The 16,358-nt window shown below is 44.2% G+C and overlaps 1 protein-coding gene and 1 long non-coding RNA gene across 2 annotated transcripts; one reads left to right on the top strand and one right to left on the bottom strand.

Annotated features, from left to right (window-relative positions):
- Positions 1–12,223: 12,223 nt before the first annotated feature.
- Positions 12,224–14,448, bottom strand: LOC119032391 (fish-egg lectin-like). Its single transcript, XM_037121492.1, has 5 exons — positions 14,288–14,448; positions 13,938–14,180; positions 13,584–13,798; positions 13,346–13,470; positions 12,224–12,585 (listed from the first exon to the last, which is right to left on the bottom strand). The coding sequence occupies exons 1-5, from the start codon at positions 14,340–14,342 to the stop codon at positions 12,444–12,446; spliced, it is 780 nt and encodes a 259-aa protein (XP_036977387.1). The 5' UTR covers positions 14,343–14,448; the 3' UTR covers positions 12,224–12,443.
- LOC119032392 lies at positions 14,077–15,605 on the top strand. Its single transcript, XR_005078879.1, has 3 exons — positions 14,077–14,208; positions 15,109–15,171; positions 15,402–15,605. It is a non-coding gene; the product is annotated as an uncharacterized LOC119032392 (long non-coding RNA).
- Positions 15,606–16,358: the final 753 nt, after the last annotated feature.

Raw genomic sequence — 16,358 nt, 5'->3', positions numbered from 1 at the left:
CTTTATGGTTGTATTGCAGGTGGTACCTGTGTTTGTAACGCGTCGATTCTCCTGCATCCAAAATAAGTCCATTTGTGGGGAGCGCATATGCACACACACACACCCGACACACAGCTCTCCGACACACACGCACACACATACACACACCTGCCCGACACGGCTCCATGACCCGTTCACGTTGGAGTTGAAAACATCCCGTAATTCATTCCATTAACTGTTTAGTAGCGTGATCAATGGTGCACACTTGTTCGTCCTACTGTTTCCTGGTTACATACATACATACTCACACAATCAGCACACACTCAGTGCTGTTTCTTTTCACCACAGGGTCTTCGTCAACCACATTTTCATCGCTTCTCTCTCCTCCCTCAGCCATTACAACCTGGCAATCACCACCGAACTGATGCCGATTAATTTTGTCAGGGAAGCCAACGGCTAGCTGGGGCTTCATCCTATTGGCCCTTTTATCCAGGGCTCTGCCTGATAGGCTAAATGTTAGCATGCTCAAGTTGCATGCATGGCGCATGTAAACAAAATTATTTTTCTTATTCATCGCGTGTCAGGCAGTCTTTCGCGATGAGTTTATCGCACATGTTATCGCGACGACGATGAAAATTCGATTTATCGGGCACCCCTGATAGATGATTAGATGATTGGATGACCATCTGTCCAATCAGATCGACTGTAGAAAAGAGGGACCACCAGCAGAGCCAGTTACCGACGGCAGTCGTGAGAAGACTGAGAAGCGTCTTTTCCGTCAAGAAAAGCCCTCACTGCTGTTCTTTGTTCCACTTTCAGTGATGACAAGCTCTCCAGTTCCGACGTAAGTCACGCCATAGAAGCCAGGCAAACCTCTTGATTGGCTGCCATTGTTTTTTAAAATGAACAGTACCATCCAGAAGGTCCTTAAGGGACCCTGGATTGTTCAACGGCTGGCAAGATGGATTTGCACGATCACATCCAGCTGCCTCGCAAGGTCAGGTATTTTCAAACGAGTGGCTGGGATTAACAGCGTACTTTCTCTTCCTTTGCTCTCTTCCCACTTGTTTTTAATGGAGAGAACAGTAACTGACATTTGAATGCCGTCGGTGTGTTTTGCGCAACCGTGCATAGGAGCTTGGCAGGGATGTGTGAGTGGATCTCTGCTGGCTGTTTAGTCGTGTGGCCTTCCAGAGACTCACCGCACAGCGAGTAGTCCTTCACCTCCTCTTCCTCCCACACCGGCCTCCCACGTTGGCTCTTCGTCAGCATGCAGCATCAAGACGGCGTGTGTGTGTGTGTGAGGCCGACACGTACGCACCACATCATACCGTCTTGGGGAAAACTGGAACACGTCTTTGAGTCAGCGAGGTTTCGATAGCGGAGTGCTGCCCGCGCTTAGTCCTCTCATAAGAATCAAATATGTCACAAAGGTGAGGGTATTTTATTACTCCACAGGTCTTGTAGTCTGCAAGGTCCCACAAAGAATATCCTTCCACTTTCTTTCTGCTGTCCCTGCCCTCTAATTTATCTCCCGAGCACGTCCTCCCCTCCAAGTCCTTTGTCTCCATAACTGAGTGCTCTGTTTTCCTCCTGTCCGTCTGCCGCGACCCTAAATAGCGCGAGGCAGCGTTACATCCTGTTTATTGGTAAACAGCCTCACTTTTTACAGACTGCTGAGCAGGTATGAGGCATCAGGTGTAAACTCATAAATCCTCCAGGATGCTGCCCTGCATTTTGATGAAGGTATTAGAAATTCCACCGTAGGTCGGACGCCTTGTCTCTGTCGTCTTCCTTGCTTTCTCCGTCTCGGTCTGTTCTTCTCTCTCCTTTGCAATTCAGTGGAGTTTGTTCTCATATACACAAGATAATCTCAGAATCTCAGAATCGCAGTAACTTATGTCAATAATCAAAAATCATGGACAGCCTGCTCCAATCCTGATGGTTGATGGTTGCAGACACGTCCAGCGTTTCATAGCCCCAGAGGATGCCACTTTCCTTGGGGACATACGCCGATGGAGGTTTGCGGATGACTTGAGGCTCCACGAAGCCTTGGGAGTCCCCGAGGCCCAGAGAGCCTTCAGACTGACGACTCTATCAACTTTTATTACGTTTGGGGTCATGTGCTGTCAGTGTTTGATGCACTATACTGTCTTATGACATTTAATGGGGTTTAAGACATGTATGGACCAATTTAGTTTAAAGTTTTGGCATTACCTTTGTCTCAGCAGGGTCCCTGTTTGGTTAGGTATAGGGAAAGATTGTGGTTTGGTTCCAAATAACTACCATACTCATGTAATTTAAGTAAATGCATACATTACATTATGTACATGATGTGAGTGAAGTATTTGGCTAAGTTAAACCAGCTCACTATTGACTCTTGGTTTAACACGGGACATGAACCCTATATACCCTCTATGTCCAGTCTCTTTAGCCATAGGCTACTACAATTTAGGAAACTCTGAACATTTCAATGCAGGAGAAAACAGAAATCATCGCTGGTAAGTTCCCGAATCTACTTTCCCTGATAGCCCATAATATCATTTAATAGACTCTTTCCAAAATGCTTCTTCAGGGCGAGAGGGTTATCTCCTGCGTGACTGCTGCAGGGTTATTTGACCCAGGTGTGAGTCTCAGTAATTTTCCAATGCACCCAAAAGTCAGATGAAGGCGGGTGTTAAGTGTGTCTTCTTGGCTAAGGGGTATCAGATGGATGAAAAATGCACAGCGATGCAATAAATTCCGGTTGCGTATTCTTAAAAATGTTAACTCTACCTTGATTGTTCTCGCACACCAGGTTTACGACTTTGGATCTTCTACCTTCAGCGAGGTATGTGAGGCCTTTCCTGCTGCTTGTGTCAGTCACTGACGCAGCAGTGACTGCAGAGAGGCTGAGTCTGACTGCTAACAGTGGGACAGAGGAGGCTGAGCCGACTGGTCACAGTTGGGCAGTGAGTTTGAGTGGTTTTGATATGTGTGCTCAAGGCAGATTGTGGAGGATTTAGCAAAAAAAAAAGGGGGATGGTGCTCATACTTTCTGTCCACGTGGGCCATGCAAATCACCAAAAATTAAAGTTCCTTGAAGCTGCTTTAAGTAAAACACCTGAGAACTTTTTTTCTACCCCCGATAAGAAAACTGTATTCAAAGCAAACGTTTTTTGGATCATGAGCCACTGATGATTCATTTAAGCACTGCTACAGTGCGCTACAGTCAGCTGCTGCATTTTCCGATCGACCATTCTCAAGACATGCGACTATAATCTGTATCGATCACACTCGTGTTCCGAAATGGTTCGCACGCCTGCACGACGAACAATGGAAAGCTTGGCGTTGGGTTCCCACGGCTCATCGTGCAGGTTTGACTGGTCTGGTAAAGCCATTTGTTTTGCCAGGGAGGGAGCTTGAAAGGTGACGCGGGCAGTCTTCTCAGGTATTTAAGGAATGGTTTGTTGTTTTCTTTTCTCCTGAAAGGACATTAAATGAAATCTTTTCCCTCCACTTAACCGCTGACGTTCAGAGTGTCATTTCATCGCGACCTCTCATCCCGTCGTCCTCGTGATGGTGCTCAGCTGCACGATCAATCCGGCCAAAAGGAGCCGTGATGAGAAGATCTGATAATTTGTCCCCTCTCTACACGCAAACCCAACAACCTTTCAGCCTTCCTGCTCCAGTTGCGTGTCCCCCCCCCCCCAGGTTGCATGCGAACACCATGTGTGACACTAATCAAAAGATATCAGGCTTGGAGCGAACGTCTCTTCATGGTGCCATCGTGATTGATTGTGTCAGCTACACTTTAACGATAAATACACAACACGTTTTACAAAGCTGCTTAACTCAGACTAAAAAGAAGACTTGCTGTGCTTTGGCCATGTTCCTTCATATTTTGACTTGATAAATCTTATCGATGCCACATTTTGCACCTCGCTGACACTGATAAGAATACTGGTATGACAACAGTTATGAGATTTAAAGTCGGGTGATACGCAACCTTAATTTAAACAGCAAAATCAGTTCGTGAGTCAAAATGAATTGATGCGAATGTTGTGTAGAGTTCAAATTTGGTGGACTTGGACTGGCAATTTCACACCATTGACTTACAGTCAGCCACCTCGACAGTGCTGAGAAGCCGGAGAACAGGGCACAGCCTATCATTGCTTCGTAGTTGTGCGCTACCGTTAATTTTTATAATTACCTCTGTCGAGTGTGAACTGCTCCAAAAAAAAAAAAAAAAAGAGCAATGGTTTGCGGACATTTCATGTTGCAAATGTGAAGAATCTTCTGAATGTCACATCCGCCGTGAGGAAGCATGCAATGTCACTAAACAAGCCGGCTGGACGACGGTGTCGGGTTAGCATGCAGACAACGGAAACTGTTTGGCAAAGCATAAAGCCAACACGTCAAAGGTGTGTGTTTTTCTTTTACTGTCAAGCGACACTTACCATAGATGCCAAGAATACTACCCCAAATTATGTTTTTTACCGTGTTTTCCTATGCAAGCTAAACCGATGGGTGGAGGATCACTGACGGCGTTTGCAAGCCTGAATGTTTATTGTCTCTCTCTCTGTCGCCAAACCCTAATGTTGCCATGCTTATATTTAGCAGATATTACTTGTACAATGTAGTTATTTAAGCATGTTTTGTAAATGCATTATACTTCATTCACTAATATACAATATAACAGAACTGATGGCGTCTTTTTGCAACTTTTGCTGCGAGAGACCGTCACTACCCGATGTGAAGTGGCGCTGAAGAGCCACTAGGTATGTCAACACTGTTATGACAAACCACATGCAGAATTGCAGTGAAGCAAGGATCCTTTCATAGTCGCTTTGAAAATGATGCAGTATTACCGAAGTTGTGTCTGTTTGTCCAAGTTGTGTCGCCGTACCTTACTGTCCACGACGGCACACGCAGCCACATTATTACAAAACTGGACTTGCAGGCAGAGAAGGTCTAAGATGCAGTTTATTCATGGGAATGATTTGCATTATGGGAAATGTAGGATCAAACGTTTTTCAGAGCTTGCCCCATATTATGGACTAAAAGTCAACAAGTTGGCTTCTGCCGATTATGTTACAGCAATTCTGTTTTTGCCTTGACTCTGACGAGTCTATAAACTGGACATAAGGAATACACTAAAATTGGTGGACTGCTCCTTTAAATGCCCAGATATATGTAAGTATAATTATAAGTATTTAACAAGCAATAATCTATATCAGTAAGTTCAATGGGCTCTATGATGATTCATTAAGCTAAGTTTTTTTTTTAAATTGAGTTAGAAGAATTTATACAGGTGGTCACATAATTTACACTGTGCACATTTGCGCACCACTTTATGCTTCTGCTAAATGTTGGGGCCCGCTGCGCTTTCTGGCTGCAAAGGTCAAACCCTTGTGTTTCATGGAGCTCATCTGAGAGGTTAGTTTCACGCCTCACAGGCTGCCGATGTTCCCGCCGCCATGCAGCAGAAACGACCGTTTGACTGAAGCTCCGACATATATTGAAAGTTCATTTTATTTATAGGGCACTTCATTTTTAAATCAAACCGCTGACTGCTAAAGGGAGCAGCCTCTAATCTGTTTAATCAGCCAGAGAGAGAGAGAGCGAGAGAGTCTTTTGATGGTTCGGGGAGAAGTTCTGTCTCCGCTGCTGCACCAGCGTCGGCTGCGGTTAAACGTCTGCGTCGATTTGCATCAGCAACGCGCGGGAGCTAGGATTAAAGCTCGGCCGCGCTGAATGTAATCAGATCTTATGTGCGACACCTGCATCACTGATGTGGAGTCAGCGCTGAGTCAGCTGGTGACTGTCCCATAAGGCCATGCCATCATGGAAGAGAGTCAGCCACTGAACTACAAACAGTTATTAACGCTTATTTTCACTTCTAAACATCCAAATTTAGGTCGGCGTGTTTCGGCTGAACATCTTTCACTGTAGCTGCTGTGCTCGTGTACGTACGTACGCTTCTGCAGTAGTGACAACATGAGATGGAAGCGTTCACATTTTTGCCAAAGCAGAAGGATTCAGGACAAAATATACCATTATTCAGCCCTTAACAGAGGCTGTGGAGGAAGTAAATGTGTATATGAAATAATACCACTTTAAACAATTGAACAATTTAAATGAAAGGCAGCGGGAGAGGTTGTTTCTGTGATCCTGGAAATAGTGTAGATAAAGTGCTGGGTAATGTATGGGGTGAATATGTAGGATGGTTAAAAAGAGAGGCTTTTTACTTCTCCAGAGCCATTATCTGCTGTGAGTAATATGGCTGAAGTAACAGTGAGCTGATATTTGGCTTCAGAGGTTTAAAAGTTGTCTAATACAACAGCAGAAGGACATGTTAACTGTCCTTGCAACTGTGTAGCTATAGTTGGGCTAGGGTTGGTTGCTACTTGCCATTAAAGGACAGTTTGTAAGATATGGCCAGAAAGTTAGTTAAAAACATGAAGATAACTGGATGACAATTGTCAACAGAATGTGAGGACACAACAATGTTGATGTTACCGCAAAGACATACAGTGTGAATGGTGTTGCAGCGATGTCTACTGAAGTTAGCATGCTAACCAGTTATCCTTGGCTAACACGTCCTGGTTCATAATAACCCTAACCCTAACCCTGCAGGATGGTGTAAAAGTTTCACTAGTTAGTCAAATAAACAAAAAAAATCCTCAATTTACTGAGTAAAAATATATCTGCTACATGCCCTTTTTAGCCAACAGCTGATGTCTGACCCTCTTGTCAGACTCTCTCTTGTCCCTGATTATTCCCTAGTCCTGGTCAGAGCCGTTAATCGCCTCTGTAGCCGATCCCCTTTCTTCAAACTTGCATTTGTCAATCTAAAAGGCCCTTTTTAATCCCAGTCTGGTGTCCAGCTATGTTCACTGGGCGGCCAGCTCACTTGGCTCTGTTGCCCAAGTTGACTCACAACATCATCCAAGGTTCCGGTGCCGGAAGACTCATGTCAGCAAATAGGGCCACTCGTTGTTCGTTGCTACAGCCAAAGACAGCTGCAGCAAGGAGGCGCAAGTCCAGTATAGTGAGAGGGAGTAAGCTGCTATGCTGCCCCTATAGTTTTGGAGCCAAATTAGTGCTTAAATTAGCATAGCATTCTGGCAAGACTAACATGTTATTGTGTAGTAGGTTAAGATTTTACTATAGGGTGTTAGCATGCAACATTTGCTAATAATCAGCACCAAAGCTTAAGTACAGCTAAAGCTGACTTAAATGTTGTTCGTTTTCAAGGTATTTGTTCAAAAGACAAATAAATTGGACACACTAGAATTTTGACCTGATTCAGGAAGGGATTGGGAACGCCAAAATCATGCCTGAAAACCAATTTCATTCAGTATTTAAGGAGATTTAAGGGGGTATTTGACGGACCAGCCGACTGACACTGCCATCCCTACAGCCATGCTGCTACCTCAAGCTACCTTGACAAGGTCCAAGATGTTCTGTCACTCCATGACTTGATTCCCCACACTTAAATAGGTCATATAGGATCATATGTAATCTAAAACCCCCCCAAGCGACGCCAGATTTCACTGCAGCCGCTGTTGGTGTCTGCTTTTCAGCGTGGAGCTCCTGTCGAATGAATGTGTTGAGGAATAGGACGCTGGGCTGATGATGCAGCTCAGAGCGGCGTTCAGCGCGACTCTCTCCATTTACCCATACATCACACGTGTGAACCCTAACAAGCAGCTGGCCGGCCCGACTCGACGCCAAATTGCACCAAATTGTTTTCCTCTTGTTTCGTCAGGCCAAATCAAATCACATCGCGCTTCAGAGGAGAATCTGAGGCGTTATCATTTTCATACACACCGAGAGGGGTTCATGTGATAGAGGACACCTCTCAGATATAAACAGGTTTATTTTCCATCCAGACTGTTTATCTGCGATGATTCACATTGCGTTATGTGTCATCTCTCCACCATTCCGGCCTCTGGCCTCCTCGTGTTTTCATCCCCGTGTAGAAAAATTGATTTCACAATGCAGTGTGTGATTCCACGGGTCACTGGTCCCTGGCGCCCTCTCTCAGTAGGTAAATGCAAGTGTTCATTGTGAACCTTTGCATTGTCATGACAGACAATTCAGAAGTAGGATGCCGAGCCCATCACTTGGACAAAAACAGTGCATGTGACTTCAGTAAATCCTCCGTATGAACAACGTGGCACCAACTGTGAGTCAGAGCAAGGGACTTGGCCATAGGAGAGTCTGGAAGTCATTTTTCAACCATCTACGATTAAAAGTGTTTCACGACATTTTATGAGATCTGCTGCAAACAGGTCAGGGTGAACTCTAACCCACGCCTGTCTCATAAAGACAGACGTCAGACAGCGTTTTCCTCAAGGTCAAGTTTTGATGTAAACAGTAAAACCTCGGCACATCCTGGATCTACAGGCATCATAAAGATTCAAAGAAAGAATAAACTGGGCACTATAAAAGGAGCAGAGGGCAGCTAACTGGATCGAGCTGATAACATATTGATATCAAATCGTTAAATGGAGATATAAATTAAACCTGCACCGTAGTGAAGCTGGGAGCAGACCAAACAATCGACTGGGCGCTGGCTTAAGTAACACTGCAAATCCCACAAGAACTGGCTGTCCTTCCACCGAACCGCCATTTATCTCTGCTTGTGAATTTCACATTTAGCGTGACAAGTTGGCAAAGAAGCTGAGAAAAAAAAAAAAATGCTACATTTAGTTGGTCGGTGGGAAAGAGAGGAGCGGACCAAGGTAAGTGAACTCGTGCTAACCCTCAGCTGGAGCTGTGACTAAAACTACTGACAGCAAACATCTCATGTAAATGGATATAAAAAATGGCTAAACCTGTTATCTAGCAAGCAGTTTTATTCAAAGCGGCAAGACAGCTCCCTGAAGGCTCTCGGGTAAGGATAAGCGTCTAGTGAAGATGTTTTTTTGGGTTTTTTTCTCTGTAATCCTAGAGAGAGGAGTACCTGCATGGAATAAAGCTCTGCTCAGGCTGAGAGGGAGAGGCAGCAGCCTGCAGGATCATGAGCATGGAGCTGCAGCTACACGGCTGGACACAAGATGGCGGTGTTTCAGCCCAGATACAGTGTATTTTTTTTTTTTCATTGTCTTTATTATGAATAGCCACCAAATATACATTTATTTGGAAAATACTGACAATTTTTAGGCTATTACAAAAAAAAAAAAATGTGACTTGGAGATGACACTTCTTCAGCCAATTTTCAAGATCACAGCTCAGAATAAATGATAACGCAGCTACATAATAACAACGAGCAGTTCATTTCTTCCCTGAATACAAACTACAAATTCCCTTGGGTAAGAATTTAGAATTATGAGACTCGCTCTTTGTACCATCTTACATAATCTGCATAAACTTTTAAACTCAGACACACCCTGCTCTAATCCGCAGCCTCTATACAGCCAAACTGAATAATGGCTATTGACTGGATGAAAACTGCAACATTCAGTCTTTGGCACCATATCAAGCACTTACAAGAAAACACTCAGTAGAGTATTGGATATGTCAGCTCCACATTAAGGTTAATGACACCCACTGCCCGCATGGTGCACCCGTGGTTGAAGAAACAATGCGGAAAGTGCCCTCTGGGGTGCCCCTGCGGTAGATAAAGCATGATAAAGTGTCCATTACGGTGCTTTTCGAGTGCCTTTTTAGCAATCTGGTGCCATTTTCCTCGCCCCTACCCCTAAAACATCTTGAGTCCGCCACTGCGCCCGGGGGCCAGTTCAATGTGAAAAGTGAGTGTATTTCTTTCCTTTGCCCTTTCAACAACCTGTTCATTTAGTGTCAAGCAGTGTTCACAGTTCCTCTCCTCTGCACTGGAGTCCTAATCCTTGTGTTTGACAGACACACATCTGGGGCGGTACCAAGAAGTGCTGCTGCTGCTGCACTGCACCGTCACCTCTCATTTGTGTGAGGTCCTGCAGATACAGCGGATCTGCAACTGCTTCTTCTGCACTAATCTAATGGGAAATCAGGAGAGAAGAATTGTGTTTCATGTGAACTCAGCCTTCTTAAGAATAGTAGCACAATTGTGAGGAACACGGAGAGAAAACTAGACTAGGGACAACACATGGTGGAAAAGAGTAAAATCTGAAGGAGCGCAGGTGAAATAATGGAGAGATATGCTCCATGTAATCCCATCAACCCCCTTCTTGAAAAGTAATAAGTATCATAAAGGAAGACGTAACGGAGAACTGAATATTTCCTTGTGTATTTATTCATTTATTGATTGAGATATCTCATTATAGGAAAGTGATGAAATCGGCATGAAACCCTGTAAGGGAAGTACCTGGCAGCGCTGCTCCACAACACAACAGGTCGATATTACTGACAAATAAAAGTGGGTGTAAAAATGAAAACACACGAAACACACACGCTCTCAGGGATTACGCAAGTGGAGCAGTAAAGCAAAGCACAAGTTTCCTCGCCACTCCCACTGCCGCTCTGAGCTCTGACCGTCTCTCTCCATGGTGCTGAAGCCTCCCTGCTGGAGAGGCTGGAGTGAGATCTCTTAGACTTTAGCCTGTTCACTTGCTGGTGAAAACTTTTAAGTTTACTTCACTCTTTTGCCCATTTTGCAGTGTTGATTGATGTATATGTAACTATTTCAAGTGACGAGAGATCAGATGTTGATCTGTCTTCCTCCTCAGCTGGTATGTGCTACATCCAGGGACGTCCTGCGGTGGGCTTCCCTGACATCTACTGGCTGTTCGACAGGGAGGAAGATCTGCCCCCGGTGGGTAGGTGAGGATGAGGTAGGTATGTTAGATGAAGGTGAGGGCCTCCCTCGCCGGCAGGGCCTTCTACTGATGGTGGAGGAGGAGGATGAGATTAGCAGGGATGGAGAGAAGGCACTCTCTGATAGGTCACTCTTTCTGTCATTTGCAGCCACCGGGTGGTTGTGCTTTGATTTAAAAACTTACTTACTGTGGTATTCAGAAAGTAACCAAACCTCCCTACTTAATAACCCGACCAGGTGTTTTACTCTGCCCTTTTACAACCCCGAGATTCCTACGGTGTTAAATTTCACTCATTTAAAGTTCAGAGATCATAAATTGAACTCGTTGTTTCTGTTGAGTATTTTTCTGTAGCGGGTGTAGAAGGTTCTAACAGACAAAGGTGAGTAAAAACTTCATGTCAGGTCTTCATGTCACTCAGTACCAGTAATTCAAAGATTGATTATGCCACTCATTAAGTTGTATTATGTTCTTTCAGACGCTGCATCAACCTGCCCGGAAGAGCTGGCGACACGGGACATCTGGGATTTCGTCATCTGTTGTGGAAAAAAACACTTCACTCTGTCATAAAAGAACATGCAGACAGTTTATAGGAGCTCCACGGGCATCACTTCCTGTGAACTTAACTTCCTTCAACTCATATAAGATTTTTTTTGTCTTTTAATCAATAATGACCAGGAAAGCGAATCTATCCGCTCTCAGGGTAAGTATAATTAAAGCATCTTAGCTCTAATAGGACGTAACCACAGTAATTCATCCACAATGAGCAATTTAACTAATAATGAAGCTTCTCTCTTGCACGTTGCAACACAATAAACAAGGCTCATGTTAGATACAAAGCATGACAGCTGCTCTTAACCATGACAAGGTGCGCAGGAACCTGTGGCGGTTGATGTGATGCAGCCCTGCAAGGGTCTTCAGTGGAGGCCTGCTATTGGCTGTTGGGTGCTTGAGGAAGGGTACTGTGGGCAGACATGATTGTAGTCCTTATCCTTGAACGCTGCAGTCAGTACTTGAGAATCACACTATATTTTGAGGGGTGCATCAGGTATCATTTACAGACTGCTTCATATACATCACAGACTTTGAAGGGTCCATGCTAGTGTTCGCATTTCTGGCCCTCTGTTGCGCTACATGAAAACACAGGGTGCTACCAACGACATCAGACTGCTGACTGAGGGTCTGCACCGCAGTCGAGTCAAATTATATTTCAGGCAAATTCAGCATGCACACATCTTACTGTGTTCCAGCCTTCAACAAGGCAGTACTTTTACACTTTAGTTAAATGTATATAGCGCACATTTACCTCCTGTATACAATGCACATTGCCTCTCTTTCCTGTATACAATTCAGATAGCATATAGTCCTTTCTATTTTGTATCTTTATCTGTTATCTAATTCATTTTTGGTATTTTTTAAGAATTGTACTTATTGTATGTCTGTCTAACTGCTACTGTAACAAGTGAATTTCCCCGATGTGGGATGAATAAAAGTCAAAGTCCAAAGTCTAAAGTCTTTAATGTATTAGCTCACTCTTACACTCTTATTTCCTATTGTCAGCTATTATTACCATTTCACCGTCCAATCCATTTTCGTGTTTAATCAAAGTAATTTGCTTGCAGTAAACACATTCTTGCAGCCTTGATTTACAGTGTTGTTACACCACAGCTTGTAAGATAAAAATAAAATTTACAAAAAAAATGAAATGGCAATCAGGCGTTACTGTGTGCACTTCAGGAGCAAACCAATGTTGGTCACGACCCACATAGTGCCCAGGTCAAGGGACACGTGGCGGACTTTCATGCACACTGAGACGTGATTCCAGCCTGTTCCTTGAGGGGTTCTGGCGGCGATGCCCGTTCTGTTGAGAGAGAAGCCGGTGAAATATATGAAATCCTCATCCTAACAATGCCCCCCCCTTTCTAAATATACTGGTTAAATTCTGTTACGGTTCCAATTTTCACATATATACAGTGCATACATTAATGAATACTTGTTTGGTTTAAATGCAGTATTTAGAGGCCGGGCTTTTAGACTCTTGCCTCATATCGGAAGTCGTAAAGTTGGGTAAGTCATAAAGTGATGATGCGTTTTAGAATTGCCGTCAAAGCTGGAGGAGTGGAGGTCAAAATGTTTAACTTCTGAAAGCCGCCGCTGTCATTTCAACTTCACATTTAGTGCACATGCATGCAAGATATAATGCCCTAAATGTTACACATTAAAAAGATAAATATTTCTGAGTCTATATTGCGAATGTAAAAATCTTGCACTGAGGTCTCTTTGGGGGGGTTTTCTCTTCATTTTGTTGCATATCAGGAAGCCTCCTTGACACCCTGGCCTAGGGACTGGCCCTGTTTACAGCGTTCAACGTTCACACAATAACATTGTGAAAATGACAGTGCAGTCAAAGGTGATCAGTGTAATGCAGCACCAAATCTATTCTTTGCTGGAGGAGCCTAATGAATTCAGTAGGGTCTCCGTAGCCACCATTGTTCTTGCTGTCTTAACATGAGAGTATATGAGGATGGTAAGGATGTTTTTTTTTTAAAAGATTGCCCCCAAAGTAACTCTGTTTTATATATAAAGAGTAAATATCGTCCTCTGAAATGTCATTGGCTTACCTTTCCCAGAGCATCCCTCCTCGATTCACCACGAAGACTTTCCCGTCCGTCCCAACTTCAACCATTACCGCGGCCCCTTCGATCTGGGTCCACTCTCTGGTGTCACAGGAGGTCGGTGTCATATTCTGTGATACATGATTGGAGTTCACAATGAATGAGTGAATGGGGGTTGTCATACATTCCCTAATAACAACACCGCCGAGGGTTAAAAGACATGCCACGAGCTGCATCGACGAACCGGCGTGAAGAAGATCTTGTCGGTTTTGTCCACTCCCCAGCATCCGTACGGTCCGCAGCTGATGTACGTCATGGCCTTCGACAGGCTGGTCCAGGTCAGGGCGCCGGACCCACTGTAGGCTGAGGCGGAAGTACTGCTCAGGCAGTAGTTGTTGTCGTAGTAAACCCCCACAACCTGACCATTACCTCCAGCATCCACCTGCTGCATAGCCTGACCTGAAGACAAATGCACAGAAGTACAGGTCATTTAATCAGCATGCAGCAACTCTGTAGAAAATCTGTCACTCTCTATATATTGGGTTATAATAATAATAATAATAATAATAATAATAATAATAATAATAATAATAGTTACCGCTAGTCACAATTTGAAAGTTGCCAGCTATGTATTTGTAGACCTTGTCCTGGGTGTTACCAGTCGCCCAAATCCCTGCAGGTCCAACTGAGGCGTGCTTGAATTCAGTTGTGCTCATTCTGTGCCAGGACGATCCAATCAGGAAGTACACATAGCCAGATGTGTCTCTTGCGATCACCATCCCCTGGCCGGCATCCACCTGCGTAACGTTGTACATCCCCGTGCCCTCGTCGCAGTTCCAGGCTGTTGAGAAGACAAAATCACAGTTGCTGTAAGTGTAAAATAAATCTTCAGGAAAACTTTAACTTTCAAAAAAAATCAATAAATAAATAAATCCTACAGTGACCTACCGTGAGTGACGGCCAGGTAACACAGCACCAGCAGAAAGGCTGCGACAGCTCTCATGTCTTCTCTGTGTTTGTGTGTCTGTTAGTCAGCAGTGAATCTCTGGATGTCGCTCTGTAGCCGTGTGTGGAGCTGCTGCCGTACATCCCGTCCGGTTTGTCTTGCTTTTATACTTACGCCCCAGATGGGCTGGAAGTATGTTGCAAAAGCTCTGACGCTTGTTCTGCAATGTGTTGAGGAAAGGTTTTTTAGTTTTCACAAATTCACCGAAACCGCTTCTCTAAAACGTGGAAGGAAATGTTTTTGCGTGTAAGAAGGTTATTGTGAAACCGCACGCGGCAACTCGCCAGGGTAGTCGGATTTCCCTGGGAGAAGCTTTAAAGTCCATTATAAGAGTGGAATCAGCAGCACTGCAAAGTAAAAAAAAAAGAGCTACTTTGCATTCAGTGCACTGGTTCCCAACCTAGTGGTATGGCCCCTTCAACAAGAGTCAGAAGATAAATGTGGGTTGTAAGATAATTAATGGGAGCGGGGAGAATTCAAACAAAGATTTCATCCCTTAAACGGACAAAGTTTAGAGGGGAGAGCGCTTAGTGGTTCTGCTAACAACTCAGGTATCTGAAATGTGACAAGCTTCCTGCACTAGATGCCAGATTAAGTAGTCACAAAGCAAAACATTTGGGAACGTATTGGTTTAATCTCAAGCAATACTATTGACTATTTAAAGGTCCAGTGTGTAGAAATCATATATGCAGAGGTATATGGTAATTTTTTTACATTAGGGTATAATCACCCGAGACAAAGAATTGTGTTTTCCATACCTTAGAATGAGTGTCGCCACTAACTGACTTGAGCAGCCCGTGCACGAGTGCCATAGTGGACAGCTACTGTAAGTATGGCAACACGACTAGCACAAACCACATACAGAGTTACAGTAAAACTTAATTTTGTTGAATTAGGTCATTTTAAAATGTAATCATGGACTAATTTTGTTAAGTTAGTTCATGATTACATTTTTACAATGATTATTTTGGATGGAGTGCATGTTAGCCACGTTAGCATAGCATATTTTTTTGATGTTCATATTGCTGTGATTGCATATAGTTTCCATGTCAGCAGAGCCCCTTTGAATTCTATGCTGTACGCTATCCTGTGTCAGCCAGCCAGCCGGTCGTATCTACGGACTGAGTGGATCCTCTTCTGTGGAGTCCGCCATGTTGCAATCCTGGGGAGTTTAGTCGGTTGCAATCTGCAATATAGTCTGGCTCTGAGGCCAAAACAAATAAGTGACGCACATGTAAGTAATAAACTAAAAGAAATGAATTGTACTGAATCATTACTAGCGTTTCACAGCAGGAGATGTGCTGCAGGACATGGGTGTGAGGGCCAAATCAGTGCCTGAGAATACAATTGTATCTTTGATTAAGACCAAATCCCGTAATTTGGAGGGCGCAACAATCTATTCAACAAGATCTGCAAGAAATGCGGTGTTGTTTTAAACGTGCCATACCCGTGCGTTTTGTTTCACCGCGTCTTCCAAACTGGAGCTGTGCAAGACGAGCAAGGGAGTGCTAAAAATGGACAAAACAAACAATCCTGCGGTACCGACCCCCTGCTTTTGCCTGCTCTGACAAAAATGGCACCGTCACCAGCGTGGCATTGCATAATCTTTCATTTTCGTCAGAACTATTGCTCCACAGCACTGCCGGGGAAAACTGCCAAAAACTGGCTGATTGTGCTTTTTCAGACTCAGCATAACACCATCAACAGGCAGAGCAGGATCCCCACTCCCAACAACCATTATTATCACCTGATTTCCTGACTTTAAATGAGATCACAAGTTGTTAGAAATTGTTCTTAAGAGCCTCACTGCAAAAGCTTCCCGAACACAAGCTGAACATTTTCTCTGCTCGTTCCGTGAAGCTAGCAGTCGAATCCAGACTCTTTGACAGGCTGATGGTCAAGGTTGCAGGCCCCTCCGGCTCCGGCAGGTCCCAGGGGTGGCTGCTGGAGGTGGTTACGTGACTTGAGGCTCCACAAAGCCTCTGGGACCAGCATATACCTTTATAAATGCAC

Source organism: Acanthopagrus latus, chromosome 14, assembly GCF_904848185.1.
Source record: "Acanthopagrus latus isolate v.2019 chromosome 14, fAcaLat1.1, whole genome shotgun sequence".
Taxonomy (NCBI): Eukaryota; Metazoa; Chordata; class Actinopteri; order Spariformes; family Sparidae; genus Acanthopagrus; species Acanthopagrus latus.
This window is presented reverse-complemented; position numbering and strand designations above follow the sequence as displayed.

Excerpts from the sequence above, each read along its gene's own strand:
- LOC119032391 (XM_037121492.1), bottom strand. The coding sequence starts at position 14,342 with ATGAGAGCTGTCGCAGCCTTTCTGCTGGTGCTGTGTTACCTGGCCGTC. Across the intron at positions 14,181-14,287 it reads TTACCTGGCCGTCACTCACG|CCTGGAACTGCGACGAGGGC; the intron begins GTAGGTCACTGT and ends TCTTCTCAACAG. Across the intron at positions 13,471-13,583 it reads ACAAGATCTTCTTCACGCCG|AATATGACACCGACCTCCTG; the intron begins GTTCGTCGATGC and ends CATGTATCACAG.